This window comes from Galleria mellonella, unplaced genomic scaffold (genome assembly GCF_026898425.1).
Source record: "Galleria mellonella isolate WM207_F2 unplaced genomic scaffold, CSIRO_AGI_GalMel_v1 utg746, whole genome shotgun sequence".
Taxonomy (NCBI): domain Eukaryota; kingdom Metazoa; phylum Arthropoda; class Insecta; order Lepidoptera; family Pyralidae; genus Galleria; species Galleria mellonella.
Genome location: NW_026442148.1, coordinates 1,180,220 through 1,205,003, shown reverse-complemented (window position 1 = coordinate 1,205,003; position 24,784 = coordinate 1,180,220). Strand labels below are relative to the sequence as shown.

Below are 24,784 nucleotides of genomic sequence, written 5' to 3'. Positions count from 1 at the left end.
CCAGGTCGACCTCCTCGCGGTTCCCCCTGGAAACTATCATGGTTAATTCCTGATCATGATGGGCTAACTGGCCTGTTTTCATTCTCACCTATCACCCTTCACTGGTGCTCCGCCAGCGTATCCCGTTAGCGCAGGCGGGGTTACCATACCATTTTCACCCATAAAAAAAAACCAACGTAACTGCGTGTAATGTTTGACTATTTTTTATGCAAATTAAGTATTATGAATCGTTCTCACTAAATATTGTTTTCGGAAATTACTCTTTTAAATTATTCCGGCGAAACGGCACAAGAATAAATGGATACGTCCTTAAAATAATTTTATTTATAAATGTTTCTATTATATCTATCTATATCATTGTAACTGTCTACTGTTTGCCAGTAGTTGCCACGCTTGGCAGGCGGTTTGGCAACCGCAGTTAGTTTTTGGTGGTGTTATAAGACGGACGCTACTGCCCATCCCTCGACCAATAAGTTCCCTAAGTCGTCTCTTACGACACCTACGAGAAAGGATGGGGTGGTCCATTCTATGCCGGGACCATACGGCAATCGTGGATAATTACTGTTAAATTCGTCACCCCAACTAACCTACTTTCATCCTCGCCTTTCATCCCTCACTGACAACGCACTCGTGGTTACTATTCCATTTTCATCCCATAAATACAAAGTCCGTTAGCGCATTGCGTTATACAATGCATGGTAAATCACCATAATCTCACAGGATCGGTAGCATGCAACCGTTTCCCCATAAATCTGCTCTATCACCAAAGGAAAATAGTAAACATAAACACTTCTGTGGTTTCCTGTGTCCGATTTATTTTTCCTTTTTAAACGTCCACCTTAATATTTTAAACACTATTCTCTATGCAGTAACATTTATTTTCAAATGCATTCGACCGCGGCAGTTAGGTCATTCCGAATCCGTATCGCCTTTTAAAACTATTACAACCTCTGTGTCTACGGTTTAAAAAAGAAAATCGTTTGTACGTTCCATTTTTGAAATTGGAACTGTTTGTAGCAATGAATACTGGATTTTATCGCTTCAAGAATAGAACAGGAAATGGTGTGAACACAAATCTTTTGGAGTTTGAAAAATGCGAGGCGAATTACTTTTGCGTGCGTTGCGAAAGAGACCTTTACGAGTAAAAGATAAGGTCTACATTCGAGTGGGGGGGGGGGGGATTCATTGAACAGCGCCACCGTACATCACCCGATAAAACAGCAGTAACCTTTTTATTCGTGTTTTTAATTAAACAAAACTGCCGGCAAAACGCTTGCCAGGGAATTTTTCGTAACAAGCCATAATGCTTCGGGTGGTGGCTGGAAAAATATCGCTTCCCTTGCCACCTTCTATTTTTTCAGCACACCGATTATAAAATATCTATGGTCTGAAATGTTTCGAGTTGGTTATTTAAAAAGGATTAATTTAAAAACCTTAGACTAACTGTAATGTACAGTAGAAACTCGATTATTCGAATCAAATAATACCCCTGGTATTGCGTATAATCGAAAATCCGGTTTGAAGGGTGCGATATGGCGTGAATTTACTGGGTAACAGAGGAATAACACCTGAGTCCTCAGGAATGGCAACGCATAGGGGATATCATGGGCGAAACAGTATACTCTGTTGTGGTCATAGTACTGCTCATGTCTAAAGGCGACGGTTACCACTTTCCATCAGGTGGGCCGTCAGCTTGTTTGCCATTCTAAGTTGTATAAAAAAAATTACCAATTTTTAATCTTTGTGATAGACTTCATATAAAAGTCCTTTGATTTTCAAAGGACTTTTATATGAAGTCTATCACTAATAATTTTTAATCATCATTTATCATTATTAATTTAAACAAGCAATGCTGTATTATTACATAATCACACTTAATCCAACCTCAAAGGACTTTTATATGAAGTCTATCACAAATAATTTTTAATCATCATTTATCATTATTAATTTAAACAAGCAATGATGTATTATTACATAATCACACTTAATCTAACCAGTATTAAACAAAACAAATGAAACAAACAGAGACATGAGCCGTTAAAAGACATAATTCGCAAACAAATGCCCCCAAACTTTGAGGTATTAACATTCCAGCAACACCCTAACGGGGCATTACGTGGACAAACGAGGTTAATAATTTATTTACCGAGTACGAGATAAATTCATTGTGTTACTTAATTGGGGATGTTGCATTTAATGGGATGTCTGGTGAAGGATATTTGGACGATTTTAGAGGAATAACACCCGAGTCCTCAGGAATGGCAACGCATGGGGGGTATCATGTGCGAAACAGTATACTTTGTTATGTCCACGGTACTGCTCATGTCTATAGGCGACGGTTATCGCTTTTCATCAGGTGGGCCGTCAGCTTGTTTGACATTCTAAGTTGTATAAAAAAAATATAATTTATTAAAAAAAAAAAAAAACATATCATTACTGGCAACTGGTATACCGTGTTTTTTGAGTAAATAAATTATTATTTTTTTATTGTTAATCTTGTAAATGCTAAGTTCTTAATCTATGGTAAGCTACCTAACGTACTCTGTAACACATTACTTGTCAAACAACATTCTGTGTTACGAGTCGAGCCGGAATTGTGGATGCTCAAGACGGGTTCACGAAAGTGGACGAACTAAGATAGATACAGGATAGAGTTGTTTAAAAGCAGCTATTATAAGGAGGTACTTAATTAATTAATTAATTAATTCATTAGTACATATATGTGTACATGGCGGACTTAATGCTAAAAGCGTTCTCTCCCAGTCAACCGTAGGCAAGTGTCAGAATACTCGAATGTGGTACTACTAATTATTGATATACATACATACTAAAATTACATATATAAACGAATAAATATATATAAATAACAAGTATACTAACTCATATATAAAATATACTATACTAGCGACCCGGTTTCGCACGGGTGCACATTACATGTCATTACATTAGAAACCTCTAAAAATATCAGTGTTTCTCTACAATATTATGCATGTATTATACATATAAACCTTCCTCTTGAATCACTCTATTAAAAAAAACCGCTTCAAAATCCGTTGCGTAGTTTTAAAGATCTAAGCATACATAGGGACAGACAGACGGGAAGCGACTTTGTTTTATACTATGCAGTGATTATACTCGTACACGAAATTGAGAAAAATAAATATAAAATAACTTACAACTTACTAAAGTACTTACTAAGTAAGCCACGACACAGTTATTTTTAACTAATGTAGCTGTTATCGTACACTACCCTACAATTGTAATTTTTTTTTTTTATGGTTCCAATAAATACATTTTTACTTTTTTTTTTAAAGTACTTATTCAATTCATCTGATTTTTTACAACTACGCTATTACGTGGCCAATTTTTAGTTTCACATAAATTTTCAAATAACATCAAAAAGAAGGTGTTCAATTCGGTTGAACTTTTTTCTGTTTGTCACCTCATAACTCCGTAATTAAAACTTTCCGTAAAATCATATTTCGCCCAAATGTCCGGGATTTTGGCCGTGTTTATCCGGTGTCGGCAATTTAGGTGATGGCAGCCCTAATTCATACAAACATTTTTATAGTAACAGTGTTTATGTATTAATAGTTGTAGCACTTCAGCTGCCCGCTAACGAAACGCTTTCTCACTGTACTGGGTTGACTGGAAGAGATCTCTGTCAGAGATAAGTCCACCCTTGCTCACAACATTTATAAATGCATTATTTTATATGTAACTTACAAGTGCATTATTTAAACACGGTGCAGACAATGCGTATTATTTGATGCATTACATTATTCGGTGATTTGATTAACCGTGATTGCTTTAGAGCAGGGGTCGTGGGTTCAATTCCCGTGCATCCCGCATGAATTATGGACACCGTCACATTCAATACGACAGATGGTTTGTTTAATTCACTAAATTGAACACCATTGTACAATGGTGTGTTGAATGTACATATATATATAATTATATATATAATTTATAATATATATGTGTGTGTGTGTATATATATATATATATATATATATATATATATATATATATATATATATCAAAAGGCAATATGATTTTATCCATATCAAAAAGATTTGGTATTTATATATATATATATATATATATATATATATATATATATATATATATATATATATATATATATATATATATATATATATATATATATATATAGATATTTTAAATCTAGATCTGCTAGATTGTTTTTGTGAAATACATACATTTTGTTTTTTTATTATTTTAGGGGTTTTTACCTTCGTCAGGTATATCAGTCCTATCGTACCCTGAACTGATTTCTCAAACAAAACTTTATCTACTTTCCCTAGACGCGGAAAGAGAAGATTTAATGGGCATCAATAGTTTACAGAGATGTTCAAAAATGTCTGGTTTAAGTTCAGCTAACATAGATTGAATGAGACCAACGTTAAATTTATTCAAGTTAAAGTGGTGCATGAATTCTTCTCTTTCCTTCGTGTTAATACGACACTCTAATAGAATATGATGCACATCATCCATGGTATTACAACTTAGAATGGCAAACAAGCTGACGGCCCACCTGATGGAAAGTGGTAACCGTCGCCTATAGACATGAGCAGTACCATGGACATAACAGAGTATACTGTTTCGCCCATGATACCCCCATGCGTTGCCATTCCTGAGGACTCAGGTGTTATTCCTCTGTACCCAGTAAATTCACGCCAATATTAATAAGACTATAAATTATTTACCATTTATTGTCATGAACTATAAAAGAGTTTCAACAATAACTAACTCAATAAACTGTGGTTATTTAAAATAATATGTTACCATTTAGTTAAAATGGCCGATAAATTTTGATGTAATTCGACTTATGTGGTTTTTGCGGTTGGGAGTACGTACGTAATTATATACCTATACTTGTATTGCTTGAGCTGGGGTTTTGAATTTTTTGCTGATATGTATATTTTCTTTTTTATTTAAAATTATTTGAATTTAGAATTAATATTGCTTAAGCTGGAGTCTTCAATTCTGTGCTGAAATTTGTTTTTTTTTTTTATTTAAAATTATTTGAATTTAGAATTAATATTGCTTAAGCTGGAGTCTTCAATTCTGTGCTAAAATTTGTTTTTTTTTTTTATTTAAAATTATTTGAATTTAGAATTAATATTGCTTAAGCTAGAGTCTTCAATTCTATGCTGAAATTTGTTTTTTTTTTTATTTAAAATTATTTGAATTTAGAATTAATATTGCTTAAGCTGGAGTCTTCAATTCTATGCTGGAATTTATGTTTTTTTTTTTATTTAAATTTATTTGAATTTAGAACTAACATTACTTAAGCTGGAGTCTTCAATTATATGCTGGAATTTATGTTTTTTTTTTTTTATTTAAAATTATTTGAATTTAGAATTAATATTGCTTAAGCTGGAGTCTTCAATTCTGTGCTGGAATTTGTTTTATTTTATTTAAAAATATTTGAATTTATTTATTTATATTTATTCGCATGCCACGTAGTACAAATTAGTTATTATAGTAAGTATGCACATAAGACACGTGACACCCCGTAACGGCACCGCAACATACAGAGAGAACCATCCACTTTTGATGTCAGTTAAAATCACATAGTTTATTTTTATTTATAATATTATATTATGAATTAAATGTAATAATACATATAAGCTACTCATCTTCAGATAGATAGATAGATGGACATACAGATAGATAGGTAGACAAATAGACAGATAGGCATATAAACAAATAGATAGATAGACATATAAGTAGACAGATAGATAGACATATAGACAGATAGATATGTAGACAGACTTATAGACAAATAAGTAGTAACATATATAAATGTGAGAACAGACAGTTAGATAGACCGGAAGACAGATTAGATAAATGTACATGTAGACGGGGATGTTGGAACACTTATTTTTCACTTGTAGCTCTCGATAGCGAAGTGTTAAAAGGAGGATCACCCGACACGTGCTCCTCGCGAAGTGATTACTTAAGACACGCACGCACGAAACGACACATTCAAATGGATGCGGCGTATGCAGCTGATTGTGCACACTTGTCGTATTTTTTTCTTTTTGATAGGTGAATATCGTATGGTAACCCCGCCTGCGCTAACGGGATACGCTGGCGGAGCACCAGTGAAGGGTGATCGATGAGAATGAAAACAGGCCAGTTAGCCCATCATGTTAAATTCATCAGGAATTATCCATGATAGTTTCCAGGGGAAACCGCGAGGAGGTCGACCTGGTTGGGTATATTGCTAGCAATGGGATTCTCAGTCTCCATTACTAACAATTCCTTTCCCCCCTAGACGGATAATTGTTGAGATAATGATCATGATAGTGTGTTTTATTGTAAACTAACTGAGCCTTCAGCTTGAGCTGACTTTTCAACATCACTGGGATAAAATGTAAATTTTATTCCCTTCTGCATACTAAAAACACTTATTTTTAATACACTGTCACGAAGGGCAAGTTTAAAATTAACAAATACGAGTACACACCTCAACAAAGGGCAGGTCATCAAAATACAGGCAAACCTTAATAGCGACTTTTACATTGTCAACAACGCCATCTAGTATCTGTTTTCAAACTAAATTTTCGATATAAAAAATACATTTCTTAAACACACACTTACCAAAAACTTACTACGCGTACACCATGTTTCGTAAAGAGACATAATTTCTTTAGAAAGAGTAATGAAAATAATGAAGGTATTGGCATGTCAAATTCTACGCCAATTTTAATGATTATTTTTGCAATCGATATTAATCCCATAATGGCACTGTATTAATATTTACTCGATTGAAGTCAATATTTCTGGAAAAAATCTTTCGGTTTGCACATATACCGTATCTGATAAACTCTTCATACATCCATGGTACATTTAGTATTCAATACGTGTGCCCTCGGCTCTCAGCGAAAATTTAAATATGTCTACACAACATATCGACTTTATTTCAATATTGTTAAAGTCTATTTTCCTTTGCACTGCTATTAGTTTATTCAAAATTGGGGAGTGTCACCTTTAAAGGATATTCGACTTTGTTGTTTCTCAAAATAAGTGCTAGAATTGAATGTACTTATTATGCATATTATGGAATTGTGCGGGCATTGGGCAGGAATAGATTTTTTCCTTTGATTTCTTAAGGGTGAATTTTATGGTAGAAAATTATGGGTTTTGTCTATAAATGTGAATATCTACTGGCGTTCGGGTCAATGACCTTTCCATATATAATAATTTTTATGCAACTGATAACGGTCAAACAAGCTGACGGCCCGCCTGATGGGAAGTAAAAGAAGAAATTGTTAGTAATGGGGATCTAACAGCCTCATTGCTAGCAATATACACTATTAGGTCGACTTTCACGTGCTCCCTCCCGGACACAATCGTGCTGAATTCCAGATGTATTCATCACGATGTGCTAACTGACCTGCTTCATCCTCACCTATCATCCCTCACTGGTGCCCCGCTAGTGTATACCGATAGCGTAGGCGGGGTTACCGTTCCATTATCATCAATTGAAAAAAACTGTGGTTGCCAATCCATTTGCCAAGTGTGGCAACTACTGGCAAACCCCTCAAGAAGTAGGCCTATGTTCAGAAGTGGACAGTTAAAGGCTGATATGATGATATTTACATATACAAATGTTTGTATTGTGCAGAAATCGAACGCACGACCATCAGAAGGAGAGGCTATATGTTAATCCGGTACACTACCATGGTCATCAGTTTAGTTTTACAAACAGCGTCCGTTCACGAGTATGACGGATACAAAAAATTGCAAGATACGTAATTGGGAAGCTGATTACGAGGACAGAGTCGCAGGCGCAGATGATTACTTAATATCACAAATAGGAATGTGAGTTTGTTTGTCACCTTATAGCGCCTTAACGGCTTAACTGATCACTATGAAATTTGGTATATACGTACTATATGGGACGGTGAAGGATATAGGCTAGTTTTAATCCCGGTCAGTAAACATATTTCGGACACGCGACGTCGCAAGCGAAAGCTAGTCTTGCTAATAAAATAAATTTAAAAGTATATTGGTTTGTTTGTATGTCACCTCTCACTGTCTTAACGGCTTAACCGATAGTAGTAATGGCTGTGTTTCGGTTTGAAGGGTGGGATATGGCGTGAATTTACTGGGTACAGAGGAATAACATCTGAGTCCTCAGGAATGGCAACGCATGGGGGTATCATGGGCGAAACAGTATACTCTGTTATGTCCATGGTACTGCTCATGTCTATAAGCGACTGTTATCAGCTTGTTTGCCATTCTAAGTTGTATAAAAAAAATAAAAAAAAAATTGGTAGACACATAGCAACTAGGATTGAGAACATAGACCATTCCTTTTAATTCACGTATCACGATCACGCGGGCGATGTCGCGGGTAAAAAGTAGTTAATTAATTGAAAAAAAAAACCACAAATACTCGATGATTGCATTAACAATGGGCAATAAATGATTAAAGAAGAAAAAGACGGCAGCAAAATCAAGTTATTATAAGAGACGGTAGACAAAAACATAGAACCAGGTGGGCTGTTCCGAGTACAGGGTACTGTGCGCTAGTGACGGGGAAGTATCGATGGATTGTGTCGATAAAAAATGGTCTATAAAAATATATCTTATCTATGTATCTTATATATGTTTGTATATATTAGTATATATATAATAGTGCGCCATCTACTCTTTGTTTTTCTTTCTTTTCTCAATGCCCTCTGCCCAAAGGTTGTCTGGAAGAGTTTGCTTGAGGTTGCTTTAGCGATAAGGCCGCCTTTTGTACTTCATAAGTGATATATATGTATATGTCTTTGTATTATTCTTTAAGTGGCGCAATTAAGAGTAAATAAATTAATAAATAAGTAAATTTTTTTATGGTTAGATAATTTTGAAATGAAGCTTTAATTAATCTTTAGTGAATTAAACAAATATTTTAAATAAAAATATTGTCAAAAAAAAAGGTACACCCGATCAAACTGTTACAAGGTATCACTTGGCAACGATTATTACGTAGATGGCTTTTAACTTAATCTATACTTATAATAAATCTGTAGAGAGGTCAATTCTGTACATGAAATTTATTTCCAAAATAACTATCAGGCGGTGATTAGTGATCGACACTGATGCCAAAAATGCAATCGGTAAAATTTTTGTCTGTCTCTCTGTATGTTTGTTATAGAAATAAAAACTACTTGACGGATTTTAACGAAACTTGGTACAATTATTCTTCATACTCCTGGGCAGATTATAGTATACTTTTCATCACGCTACGATCAATAGGAGCAGAGCAGTGAAGGGAAATGTTGGGAAAACGGGAGAAGTTACTCCATTTTTAAGCTTTCGTCGCGTGTGCAGTAAGGCTGCACAGGATGCGATGGCCACTTTTTAAAATGTAAAAAGGTCCATCCGTGCGAAGCTGTGACGGGCCGCTAGTATCTTTTGGAACCCTTCCAGAATACAAAAGTATTATTATCTAATTAATTATAATTTAATTATTTACTGCACATTAATAAATTAAAATTAAGCTTTAATTTATATTTTACAAATTATGATTGTCTTCTATTATATCATCATCGTCATCACATCAGCCTTTAACTGTCCACTGCTGAATATAAGCCTCTCCCTTGGGGGCTTTGCCAGTGGTTACCACGCTTGCCAGGCGGATTGGCAACTGCAGTTAGGTTTTAGAGATGTTCTAAGAAGGACGCTGCTGTTTATCTCTCGCTCTCCCTTAGTCGCCTCTTACGACACTCACGGGAAAGGAAGGGGTGGCCTATTCTATGCCGTAATTACACGATAATATTACATATATTATGTAATAAACTATATAATATAACATATACGATGATTATATATGAATTATGCGATACTTAAACAGAGGTCATGCAGAGGGCAATTAATTAATACATTTAAGTTATTTATAACCTCATGATGAATTAATGAACAATTAAAGAATCAAAATTATCGATACAATTCATTATGACAACTCGAAATAACAACGATTAAGTTAATTATGTGCGTTGGAATGACAAACAAGCTGACGGCCCACCTGATGGAAAGTGGTAACCGTCGCCTATAGACATGAATAATAACATGAATACAACAGAGTATACTGTTACGCCCATGATACTTCCCATGCATTGCCAATCCTGAGAGGTCAAGTGTTATTCCTCTGTACCCTGTAAATTCACTGTCACATCCCACCCTTCAAATCGAAACGCAGCCATGCAAACACAACTGCTTCACGATAGAAACACGAATGGGACAGCACCTCTGTCAAGCAAACGACTTTTGTACAAAGTCTCCCTCTGGTATATATTTGGTAATTATTTCATATTTTTCATATAAATTAAAATACCAATTACATTTTTGATAATTATTTAAAGCATTCAAAATATTACCGACTGTAAAAATGTATACTATTTTAGATTAGTCACTATCATTAAACAATTAGCCGATTACGTTTCTATTCCTTTGTATGTTTGTACAAATATAATTATGTTATTATAGTATGTTTACAGTATTACCTGACTACATTGTAGTTGGCCAGTTATTACTTATGTTTGATAGCCAATTACTAGATAATAGATAATGGTAGATTTCGAAATTGGAATCCACTATAATGAATTGAGATATTTCGTATTACGTACAATGATATAATTTTTGTCAACATGACTGAGCGTTTTTGTTTAATTCCATTCAAAATGGACGCATTCAGTTTGACTAAATTTTTTTATGTTACTCCATATTTTTAATGAAAAAGAACCAATTGTAATGATTATTTTTTTATGCGAATGTGAAATTGATTTATTCCCGTATCAGTTCTATACTCATCGTCATCATATGAGCCTTTAACAGTTCATTGCTGAACATATGCCTCCCCCTTGGGGAGTTTAGTAGTTACCACGCTGGGCAGGCGGCCGCAGTTTGGATTTGGAGATGTTTTAAGAGAGACGCTGCTCCCATCCATCGCTCCCTCCCACCTTAGTTACGACAGGCACAGGAAAGGAAGGGGTAGCCTATTCTATACCGGGACCACACGGCTTTAGTTCCCTACAGTTGTCTACTATTTTGTTTCAATTATCTGAATTTCATTAAAAAATCCAGTTATCGATTCCATTTCTGTGTTCAACGGAACGCAAAATTGGAATCGATTCTAATAATAAAATCGAATGTTATTTATTAATTTATATTTGTATTTAAACATATATAATCCATAATATCAAGTAGATAAAGTTTTGTTTGAGAAATCAGTTTAGGGTACAATAGGACTGATATACCTGAAGAAGGTAAAAGCCCTTAAAATAATATTAAAAAAAAAAAACAAGTAATTATAAATATTCTCCCAACGCACCACATCGAGGCAGCGTACCCAAGATACTGCAATATTAAAATAATACAAGCTACTTTACGACTACCTCTTTGGATCGCTAAAGTTATCTACTGCGCAAAACATTGTCTATCGGCGAGTTCTTTTTTTATTCTTTTAAAATAAGAACAGTGATTTTTCTACAATATATTTTTTTCACAATCACTATTTCTTTACGTAAAATCGACTAGTCGAGGAATGAAATTTTAAATGTATCGATAACACCGTGTGGCAACACTACGATTCTGATTAAACGCAGTTGTCGCAATAACGAGAAGTGCTAATTAGAGCAAAGAGATGATCGCGGTACAGTCGCGAGATAAATTGCTAGCAATCTAGGATGGGATATGGCAGTGAATTTACAGGGTACAGAGGAATAACACCTGAGTCCTCAGGAATGGCAACGCATGGGGGTATCATGGGCGAAACAGTATACTCTGATATATTCATAGTACTGCTCGTGTCTATAGGCGACGGTTACCACTTTCCATGAAGTGGGCCGTCAGCTTGTTTACTTTACTAATAAACTAGCTATTTACCACTGCTTTGCCCGCGTCAATAGATGTCATCATTTTGGCCATTATCCGTCCACTGCTGGACATAAGCTTCCCCCATACATTGTCATAAAGAATGGTCCTGAGCCACCTGCATCCACTGACTGCCTGCAATGCTTTTCAGGTCGCCACTCCATGTAGTGGGGGGCCGTCGTACACTGCGTTTACCCGTACACGGTCGCTATTCAAGAACCTTTCTTCCCCATCGGTTGTCGGTTCTTCGAGCTATGTGACCAGCCCATTGTCACTTCAGCTTGCTTATCCTTCGGGTTATGTCGATTATTTGGTTCTTGTTGGAAATATAGACAGATTATTAAGTGTTTTTTTTGCCCCGCCTGCGCTAACGGGATACGCTGGCGGAGCACCAGTGAAGAGAGATAGATGAGAATGAAAACAGGCCAGTTAGCCCATCATGATGAATTCATCAGGAATTAACCATGATAGTTTCCAGGGGGAACCGCGAGGAGGTTGACCTGGTTGGGTATATTGCTGGCAATGGGATTCTCAGTCTCCATTACTAACAATCCCTTTCCCCCCAGTACTTATTATATTGGCCGTGTGGTCCCGGCATAGAATGGGCCACCGCTTCCTTTCCCGTGGCTGTCGCAAAAGGCGACTAAAAGAACTTAATGGTCGAGGAATATTTATAATAATACACGCGAAGCCGGGTGATGTTGCTAGTAGGGGAAATTGTATAAAATTAAACCACTTTATGTCTCGACGGTACGAGCGTTTAAAATAACTCCGACCATCTGTGAATTTGGTGAAACATTTCGATTTCACTTTTTATTGTCCAGCCGGCTGGCTGGCTCGACGACAACACCTTGTATATGGGGATAGGTCGTAATTCCCTTTCTATGGTCAAGCTTCGTTCCATGAGATCGTCATCTCAAACATTATCCGTCCACTGCTGGACATAGGCCTCCCTATAAACTGCTATAAAATACGGCCCTAAGCCACCTGCATCTGCATACCATACCAGGTGGTATGGTTACCTGTCCACTGCTGAATATATGCCTTCTTGGGGGGAAAGGGATTGTTAGTAATGGAGACTGAGAATCCCATTGCTAGCAATATACCCAACCAGGCCGACCTCCTCGCGGTTCTCCCTGGAAACTATCATGGTTAATTCCTGATGAATTCATCATGATGGGCTAACTGGCCTGTTTTCATTCTCATCTATCACCCTTCACTGGTGCTCCGCCAGCGTATCCCGTTAGCGCAGGCGGGGTTACCATACCATTTTCACCCATCAAAAAAAATATATATAAGCCTCCCTTAAAATAGGGGGTGGGGGGTTGTTGGTAGTTGCCACGGTTGGCAGGCTGATTGGCAATAGCAGTTAGGCTTTGGTGATGTTTTAAGAGGGACGTTGCTGCCTACCCTTCGAGTATTAAGTTCCCTTAGTCGCCTCTTACGACCGGCCTCCCCCATAGTCTGCCATAAGGAACGGTCCCAAACCACCTGCACCCACTGACTCCCTGCAATACATTTGAAGTCGTTTCTCCATTTGGCTAGGAGGAAAACTAAAACCGAATTGAGAAGCTTCCTATTTTTAAGTTAGTTGAAAACCGTGCGAAACCGTTACGCGTCGCTTATGGTATACTATTTGACCGACTTAAAAAAAAGGAAGAGGTTATTATGTATTTAATTGAATTTAATTTAAAATTTGATTTAATAATTTATAGTTAGTACAAATTACCAGAGGGAGACTTTGTACAAATTCGATTGCTTGGGTACCTCTGTCCCATTCGTGTTTCAACCGTGAAACAGTTGTGTTTGCATGGCTGTGTTTCGGTTTGAAGGGTGGGATATGGCAGTGAATTTGAGTGACAGGCCAGTTAGCACATCATGATGAATTCATCAGGAACTAACCATGATAGTTTCCAGGGGGAACCGCGAGGAGGTCGACCTGGTTGGGTATATTGCTAGCAATGAGATTCTCAGTCTCCATTACTAACAATCCCTTTTCCCCCCGACCGCCTATAGTTAGAATAGAAATCGTTTTCAACCGATTTCAGAAAAGGAGATTTCCAATTTGGTTGTATATTTTTTTATTATATTCATTACCTCATAACTCAGTTATTTATAAAATGATTTGGAAATTTCTCTTTTAACCGACTACGAAAAGAAAGTACTATATTCGGTTGTATTTTTTTTTCTATGTTCGTTACCTCATAACTTCGTCAGTTCGATTCGTAAATCGATTTGGTAAATTATTTTTTATCTGAGATGAGATGTACCTACGCACAAATTGGTGCTATACAAAATTTTATCAAAATCGATCGAGTAGTTTAGTTTTTAAATCGAAATTACTAGTCAAGTGAAAATTTTAATTTGGAAAAACTATTATTTTTTTTTTATCTGAAAGGATATACTTACAAGTTGGTGGTATACAAAATTTTATCAAAATCGATCCAGTAGTTTAGTTTTTAAATCAAAACTACTGGTTTTGACATAACTGAAATATTATTTTGTGGAATATAGTCTTAACCCTTCTTTGCACAATGGTGGAAATTTCCATCATAATATTGAATGCACAAAAATTATATAAAAGACCAAGTTCACTTTAAGTTGATCGTGTCTGGACACCTTTTTAACGTTCATTGCAGAAAAAAAAACATAGCTGTCAAATGTATTTTTTTAACCATTTTTCCATTAATTTTAAACATACATTATATCACTTTGATTTATTTCACCAACAATAAAAATGTACATTGGAAAATTTTGATTTAGTTTAATGGTTTTAAGATTTGACAGTTCAATTAGAGTACAGTGTTGTACAGAAGGCGGTCTCATTGCTTTTACCATGAAAAAATAAATAAATAAATAAAGAATACGGGACCACGCTGTGTGTGCACCGCTCACGCTTGCCCCCGCCGTTGCTAAACAACTATAGTTGCATACGTCGGTCTACAATTATCGCTTCTCAGAAGAACGTTGCATAGGGATTTAATTGAATACACTTACCTGCAGTTTGTTCTACGGCAGTTGATGTATCAATCGATTTATTTGTGGTTATTTTGTAAGCACTTGGCGCCAGAGGGCGCTCTATATACATAAATAAATAGAGTAATATTTATCATACTTTTTTTTATGCAACTTAGAATGATAGTAGACGGTCCACCTGATGGAAAGTGGTAACGGTCGCCTATAGACATGAGCAGTATCATGGACATAACAGAGTATACTGTTTCGCCCATGATACCCCCCATGCGTTGCCATTCCTGAGGACTCAGGAGTTATTTCTCTGTACACTGTAAATTCACTGCCATATCCCACCCTTCAAACCGAAACACAGCCATGCAAACACAACTGCTTCACGGTTGAAACACGAATGGGACAGAGGTGGCCGAGCAAACGACTTTTGTACAAAGTCTCCCTCTGGTCACTTGGATAAAATAACCCACTGTGATTAAGTTCTAGTCTTTTTTCAAGATTCAAGATTCAAGATTCAAGATTCAAGCGACCACAAATGATTGGGATAAGGGTAGGAAGATGATGACTAATTTATCTTTCTATCTAAGTAGGTATCTATTCGCGCGAAGCCGGGCCGCGTCGTTAGTTCATATATAAAATATTTACATTAATTTTAATAATTTTTAAGTGAATTGTTTTTTTTTTATAAAAAAAAAAATAAATCTTGTCAGAATTACTCTTTGGACGGAGCTACCTTGAACAATTTAATGATTTTCAACAAAACACCACAGCTCTACGTATGTACTGATTTAAATATTTAAATATGTCTGTTTTAAATATTTAAACACATGCGCTAACTTATTTTTTTAACCTACTTCGATAAAATGGAGGTTCACAATTCGATTGTATTTTGTTTTTTACGTTTATTATTTATATTAAATAGAGTGTCTCCATACAAATGATTCGAGAAAAACGGCTCAACTTTTTCATACAATTTCGCGTGATAAATAGTTACGAGTGATTCCTTTATAACTTTTATATTTGTTTTGTTTTATAATTTCTGCATCTTTCTAATGCGTAAACACTGATTTTATTTATTAAATAATACGTCAAGATACATTTTATGCGTAAATATATAGAAAACTAATAAAAAAAACGAGTCGACTAATTTGACAATTAGCTGTCAAAAAGTTGACCTGTTTTTGAAGCTCGGTGCTCTATCTATATAATCTAAGGGTACCTCAGAACTCCGTCAGTTCTAAACCGATTTTAATAAGATTTCTATGTGACCAATCTGTAAATATATCCTTTCAGATAAAAAAAAATCTATTCAGTTTAATAATTAAGGGAATTACGAGGTAAGAAACATAAAATAAAAAAAAAATACACACACGCACACATAATCAAATTGAAAATCTTTTTGAAGTAGGTTAAAATAACAATTTTATAAACTATTCACAATTGAAAATAAAATAGTAAAACCTTGATAGTGTTTCCCGCCATTCGATTAATTTTAGAACAAAATACTTAACGGTAAAATCTCGTTATAACTGGCCAGCATTAAAGAACCTGTTTATCAATAACACCATTCTGGCTAACGAGCTAAAAGGTGCACATATAGCATTATGACAACATAATTATTAAATTATACACCCATAAATACAAAATATTTCACTTTTTTTTTTCTTTTTCATCGACTGGCATCGTTGGGTTCGCACATTGTCACTTCAATATAAACTTTTAATAATAGTCCTTTGCCTTATAAAAGCTATGATATTTTTTTTTTTTAATCGAACTGAAAAAAGGGTTTTATATCCTATGTGTTATAAAGTTTAAATAACCCGGTTAAGGTATTTAAGTTGTTGGATAATTTATTTTTTGTGCCATTATCAGCTGACAAGGTGAAGTAATGAAACAATTTATCCTCAATTACACGATGGTGTTTTTAGCGGCCGCCATTTTGAATATTACGGCACGCCTAGTTTGCGAAAGGTTAACATCTATATAAATACCTAATTTATCTAACTAGCTAGTAAGTACATTGTACCAATCAATATGTGCCTAGATTCTTTTTTTTTCTCTATTTTTTTTTTGTTCGGTTTACGCACTGACAATTGAGAATTTTGCCGCGCAAAAAAAAAAAAAAACTTTAAAATGTTACTCACATTTATTTTATTTGTAAACAACGTTTCGTAGACAATTTAGATTTAAAATATTTAAATTTAAAACGCGAAATATGGCAAAAAAAGATTTTGTTTAGCAACAAGAAGGATTTCAGAACAATGACAGCTTCAATTGTCACATATTACTTGTGATGTTACTTATATTGGGTTTTTTGTACAATGACGATATGTAGCTAGATAGAGTCCTTGGGACTTACTGTACCTAATTATTTTTTAAACAAAACGGCGCACCCAGTGTTGCTATTAAATCTATACTTATAATAAATCTGTAGAGAGGTCAATTCTGTACATGAAATATATTTCCAGAACAACTATCAGGCGGTGATCAGTGATCGATACTGATGCCAAAAATGCAATCAGTAAAATTTTTGCCTGTCTGTCTGTATGTTCGTTATAAAAACAAAAACTACTCGAGGGATTTTAAAGAAATCTGGTACAATTATTCTTCATACTCATGGGCAGGTTATAGTATACTTTTCATCACGCTACGACCAATAGGAGCAGAGCAGTGAAGGGAAATGTGTCTGTTACATCAAAACCACTGAACCGTGAGGAAGGACATAGGCTACTTATTTTACGAAAAACGACGGAAACGCGGACGAAGGCGCGAGCAACAGCTAGTATTCCAGTCAACCTGACACAGTGGCATAGGAAGTAGTGGATGGGCAGTATTTTTTTTTGTATTATATATTAGCAAAATACAATAAATATCAAATAAAAAAGAACACAATGATGACAGTCCTCTAATCATTTTTTATATTTAAACAAAGTTGGAAAGATAGAATGATTTTAATCTTTTTTGAAGCAACTGCTTTTTTGACGGGGTATTCTGAATACCTAATATTATGTACATGAATGTATTATAATAATAAATAAATATGCTACCTAGATTTTTTTTTGATGGGTGAAAACGGTATGGTAACCCCGCCTGCGCTAACGGGATACGCTGGCGGGGCACCAGTGAAAGGTGATAGATGAGAATGAAAACAGGCCAGTTAGCTCATCATAATGAATTCATCAGGAATTAATCATGATAGTTTCCAGGGGGAACCGCCAGGAGGTCGACCTGGTTGGGTATATTGCTAGCAATGGGATTCTGTCTCCATTACTAACAATCCCTTTCCCCCCTGTTACCTAGAGTAATGCGATGCATACTAACATAAATGTAAGTTTCACAATTGCCCCAGGCCTTTACTACACAGTCGCTTACTTAATAAGCGAATAACAATAGAACTACATAAAACACAATACCCAACTATTCGCATTTGTCAGTTTTCCCGCGCATAACCATGTCACCTTTTGACAGCTGTCAACGCATCCAATTGCGGACGGCAAATGTCAGCGATAGTCATTTTCTTTTGTTATCCGGTATTTTTCTTCTAAATAAATAGATATTTTTGCATGATAAAAACATATTGGCCTCTTTAATAGGTGTCTATTTATTAAATAATAAATTATTATGTATATATTATATATTGCAGGGAGTCAGTGGATGCACGTGACTCAGGACCGTTCCTTATGGCAGTCTATAGAGTATCTGTCCGGGGGGAAAGGGATTGTTAGTAATGGAGACTGAGAATCCCATTGCTAGCAATATACCCAACCAGGTCGACCTCCCCGCGGTTCTCCCTGGAAACTATCATGGTTAATTCCTGATGAATTCATCATGATGGGCTAACTGGCCTGTTTTCACTCTCATCTATCACCCTTCACTGGTGCTCCGCCAGCGTATTCCGTTAGCGCAGGCGGGGTTACCATACCAGTTTCACCCATGAGGAAGGAACCGTGAGGAAGGACATAGGCTTCTTATTTTACGAAAAATGACGGAAACGCGGATAAAGTCGCTGGCAACAGCTAGTATTTAATATATCATCAATATTGTATATTTATTATTTTATTTTATAACCTTCCATTAGTGGGAGGCCTATTTTTAGCAGAAAGAAAGAAAGAAATATGTATTTTTATTAAAGTAAACTTAGATTTAAGCATTTTTGCATAGTTATTTTTTTATTGCAGTGGACAGTTAACGGTTGAGATGATAATGACGGTGATGATACACCGTGATAAGAGATTAAATCTTTATATACGGTATGAAAAATGAACGCTCTACAGCGCTGTTGCGACTTTTTTTAAACTGGCTCAATCTATACGCATATGATCTATGTTTTTTTTGATGGGTGAAAATGGTATGGTAACCCCGCTTGCGCTAACGGGATACGCTGGCGGGGCACCAGTGAAGAGTGATTGATGAGAATGAAAACAGGCCAGTTAGCCCATCATGATGAATTCATCAGGAATTAACCATGATAGTTTCCAGGGGGAACCGCGAGGAGGTCGACCTGGTTGGGTATATTGCTAGCAATGGGATTCTCAGTCTCCATTACTAACAATCCCTTCCCCCCCATACGATCTATGTTAACTAAATGATTGCTGTTTAGTAGGTACAAACTAGTGAGACAGACGGTTTGTTACGCGACAATGTAGGTATGTATTTTGAAATATTCTCTTAAATTGCCTTTAACACTATTAGCCTTCATGAAATGGATATGTTTTTTTTTTTTTAACAATTAGTAAAATTTACATACAATAGTCATTATAATAAATTGGAAATATTAACGGAAAACTTAAACTTACCTAAGCTTTTAAATAATAAATGTAAATTAATATTTAAGGCGACACTTGTATAATTCTGACATTGTGGTTCTTGTACAGATAATGTATTTGACAACTAATCGAGTTTCTTTTTTTTTTTCAATTATATTCAATATTATATACATAGGTATATATTTCTTTTTAATTTTCAATTATTTAAAATAATTAATAATTTAAGGTGTTTTTTTTTTAAATAAAAACCGATTTAAGCTGCGCCAAAATTAGTTATTTTCATTCGAAAACTAAACTACTAAAAGGATTTTGATAAAATGTCCATGAAACCAATTTAAAAGTATATTCTTTCAAATAAAACAATATTTTTCGAATTCGATTGATGTATTAAACATAAAAATTTATACAGTCGATTTGGGAACCTGCTCCTTTTTTGAAGTTGGTAAACTACGTCACAGGCTTTCGCGTATAACGAAGTCGGCCTGGAAACGTAATAATAATAGTAGTTACTAAAGGTTCCCATACCCATACACCCCATACCCAAAGGTATACACATTTAAATAAAAAAAAATTCAGATCGGCTTTTAAAAAAAAAAACTGATAATTTTGTAAATATATGGATGTTAATTTTTTTCTAAATAATCTATTTATATAAATTTATTAATTTACACTATATTGCACCATTTATAAAAATAATAAATAAAGCAACTTTTGTAATGAGAAGTGATGCAAAAGGCGGCCTTATCGCTAAGCAGTCTCTTGCTGACAACCTTTATTATTCATTATAAAATAAATATAGGCCTAATTTTACAATTATAGGCACGAAATGTAAACTATGTAAATTTTAATTCATTCAACTGTATGACTGTGTTTCGGTTTAAAAGGTGGGATATGGCAGTGAATTTACAGGGTACAGAGGAATAACACCTGAGTTCTCGGGAATGGTAACGCATGGGGGGTATCATGGGCGAAACGGTATACTCTGTTATGTCCATGGTACTGCTCATGTCTATAAGCGATGGTTACCACTTTCCATCAGGTGGCCCGTTAGCTTACATAAAAAAATCTACATAGAGATACTTTATTATAATTATTAATATCGGTATTACTAAAGTTTAGATTCGGGTTTGACCAACTAATGTAGGCTTCGATAGGAGTCCTTATTCATGAGCACAACTCATGACTACTAATAAAATAATACGGACGCTATATAGCTATATAGTTGTGTGGTCCCGGCGTAGAATAGGCCACCCCTTCCTATCCCATAGGTGTCGTAAGAGCCAACCAAAGGAAAGCGAGGGATGGACAACAGCGTCTCTCTTAAAACATGTCCAAAGCCTAATTTCGGTTGCCAATCCGCCTGCCAAGCGTAGTAACTACTAACAAACCCCCCACCCCCCCCAAAAGAGGCTTAGTTTCAGCAATAGACAGTTAAAGGCTGATATAATGATGCAATTATGGTACTTAATTTTCTCCACTTACCTCTAAAGTACTGGGTAATAAAATCGTCTATGTATTGACTCGCTTATTTTGAAAAATATTTCATTAACAATATTACAGAAGATTTCCACTTCATTTCTTATTGCACAATCCGAATGGCATCAATAGAAACTCTCTAATAAGAATTAAACTAAATCTAATAAGATTTATTAAATTGTTAATTTAAAATTAAATAAGACAAAAACCTTTGAAACGATCTAGTCATTACGAACATTTCATGAACATTGAAATCGTTGTTAACAAGATCATTATATATATTATTTTACATATAAAATCGTAAAGAAGCTAAAATTACAAATAGTCAATATTTTTCGAAATTAATTTACATAGTATCATCATCATCATCATCATATCAGTTCTTAACTGTCCACTGCTGAAGATAGACCTTCCTCATTAAGAGCGATTTCGCTAGTAGTTGCCACGCTTGACAGGTGGGTTAGCAACCACAGATAGGCTTTAATGATATTTTAAAAGGAACGCTGCTGCTCATCTCTTGACTACAAACACTAGTAAGTAAATCAGCAGTAAGCCAAAGTATAAGCGATACTAAATTTAAATTAATGTGTATTGTGATTTTTGTTTGTCTGCATACGACCGGGCTTAATTTTTTTTTTATACGATTTAGAATAGCAAACATGCTGACGGCCCACCTGATGGAAAGTGGTAACCGTCGCCTATACACATGAACAGTACCATGGACATAACAGAGTATACTGTTTCGCCCATGATAACCCCCATGCGTTGCCATTCCTGAGGATTCAGGTGTTATTCCTCTGTACCCAGTGAATTCACTGCCATATCCCACCCTTCAAACCGAAACACAGCCATGCAAACACAATTGCTTCACGGTTGAAACACGAATGGGACAGAGGTACTCAAGCAATGGACTTTTGTACAAAGTAGTCTGGTATAAGTTTAAAATATATAATATATATATATATATATATATATATATATATATATATATATATATATATATATATATATATATATATATATATATATATATATATATATTGTTGTATTGTTCTATGTTTATTTTAAGTAAGACAATAATTTGTATTAAAATTATCAGATATTAATTTTATTTACCAAGTGTAAAACAATAATGAAAAAATATATTCCGATAGAAATTCATTCTAATACAAACATAAGAGAAGTCATAAGCGTAGCTAGTAATTTAAACATAAAACTGACTGAATTGTTCCTGTTCACGGTGATTCTATATCGAACACAAAAAAAAATGCCCTACGCTTTTATAAAGGTCACCGGTTAAGATAGACAGTTACTATATTATTCATACAAAACTCATGTTTAATGTGTCAACACGTCGCTACTGCATATTTTAATAGTATATTCCTTTCCTCGACTTTATATTCTGACAACGCAATTAAAATTATTCAGCATAAATCAAATATAGCATACGTATTGATAGATTGTGATAAATCATCGTTGTAGTCATGTAGGTAATATAATAAGCAGCCAGTTTCCTATAATTTATTAAATGAAATACCTATAGAATCTGTAAAATATCATCATTGACAACGGTAATAAATATTTCTTATAAAATTAATATTTTAAATAAATCGACAAGAGAAAAAAAAAATCTTTAAGGAATAACAGTTTGTAGCTAATTGGAGACTTATCCTTAGCTACTAGCAAAGTCGAAGGTCACATTGTTCTCGATACATATAAATACTTATTTCCGAACATAGTGAAACACCAATTAAGATCTTATTAATGTAGTGCAATAATGTATTTAAAGAAGAGAAACACGCTTGGAAAAACAATGAAATCAAGCAAGTTAAGGATCTACCTGACGTAAAGTGATAAACGGTTACCCATTTACTAGAAAATCACCGTGGACAACTTCTTTCAAACAATTTTAAAAGGCAAAGATTTATTAAATCAATAAGTACAAATGACATGATAAATGTTTGTCTCAGCTTGTAAATGTATACAAATATTAGGTACAGTGATACCAATTAGCATAATCTTCAAATTACATTTTCAATAGCATGTTACTTCGCCATCTTTTTTTCTTTTAATATAATTTTAATCACACACAATAAAGTTACTGTCCATAATGTATCGATGGAAGAATAAATAATTATCTATAACTTACCGGAGCTAGGCCTATCGCTGTATCTTGTGCAGTAAACCCAAGCAGGCCATAGTGTCGCATTCCCCTGAGAAACTTGACTGTTCGTATCCGTGCTTCCGCAGGTCGACGGCGCCCCGCTGGAAGTCGACGAAACAATCGAACTGGCCGAATCTGGCCTCTTCTGTGCTTCTACAATCTTTGGTAACTCCTTCTCTTTTTGAATATGCTCGCCAATCTGAGAGACGGTTTGTCTCAACCCACCGAGCGGCGGTAATCGATTAAAATCGTTCGTGTCCTTCGATTTCAAATAATCAAAACTGTATTTCTGGTAATCGTTCTGGTTTTTTGACAAGTCGTAAGGTTTGTACAAGATACTGTGGTTAGGTCCGACGGGTTTTGGCCCTTCGATTTTGTTCGTTTTCCTAAGTGCATTCAAACCGAATTCAGGGTGTAATATGTTAGTTATTGAAAAGCCTATTGGAGCCGACGGCTGCGCTCTTTGATTTCTCGCTTTATCCGGCTCAAACCTCTGCTCGTCATGTATTTGGGGCTTTACATCCGGAGTGTCAGGTCTGTAGTAGTTCTGGTAGTTGTCTATTTCACTCTGATTCTGTTCAGGGCTTGGAGGTGGTGAGTTAGGTTGCACTTTGACTATTGTCATGCCTGGTAAGTTTCTCTCGTACCTCGGCTCGATTGTGGTACAGGTGTATTGGCTTGGAGGGCAGTAATTGACCTGGCTATCCCCATGAGGGACGGGGACTCTTCCAGTGACAGGCCCAGGGCTGTTGGCCTGGTTTGGACTGCACCGGTCCTCAAAAGCCATGTCATAAACCACCTGTCAAAACACAACGCCAAACCACCCGCGGCGTAAAGAAATCTCAATCAACCGTGACGCAGTCCTATTGAACGACGAGTCGAAAACACACAATGCGTTTGTCCCAACAAATTATGCAGTCCGTACACGATTTAAATTCATTAAACTACAAACGTCCGAAGCGATTATATGAATGTCAGACACAGTTGACACAAGTTTTGAATATGGCATTAATATTTATCGGTCCGAACGATTCATTAGCATGATTTCTTAATTCGATTCCGAGTACCGTCGCATTGTTATCAGTACGCACTGTCTTCTCTTTTTAAATTTCGAACCGCGATGGACAGCTGTGACAGATTGAAACGTCAAAATGTGTTTGAAACGGACGTGGGACTGCGCTCGCGGCGGCGGCGGCCGTGCGACTGCGCCCCGCGCCTTCTTAGGGGGACACGCCCCCGAACAAACAAGCTTTTTTCCCTTCCCCATCCGTTTTGTAGGCGTCAACCATCGGCGCTTTCCAAGTTAAACAGCGCCATAGCGGTTCGCGCGTCTCGCTCGCACATACTCCCATCTGCGACGTCGGAACGAGACGGCCTATCTACAATTGATTTAACCTGATTGTGTATTTAGTGTTCTTCGTAGAGATTTGTAATTCAGTTGTAAATTGCCGCTATGGCTCTTTTGCGGGGTCGTAATGTATCAATAATATTGCGGGTCGCTTTCTGAGCGTTC

General features: G+C 35.6%; 1 protein-coding gene across 1 annotated transcript in view; it reads right to left on the bottom strand.

Moving 5' to 3' along the window:
• The window catches only part of LOC113517533 (segmentation polarity homeobox protein engrailed-like), a 29,875-nt gene extending 5,360 nt beyond the window's left edge, over positions 1 to 24,515 (bottom strand). Inside the window, exon 1 of the mRNA XM_026902269.3 lies at positions 23,257 to 24,515. Within this exon, the coding sequence (XP_026758070.1) occupies positions 23,257 to 24,058 (802 nt within the window). The 5' untranslated portion in view covers positions 24,059 to 24,515. The remainder of the gene's footprint in view (positions 1 to 23,256) is intronic.
• Positions 24,516 to 24,784: the final 269 nt, after the last annotated feature.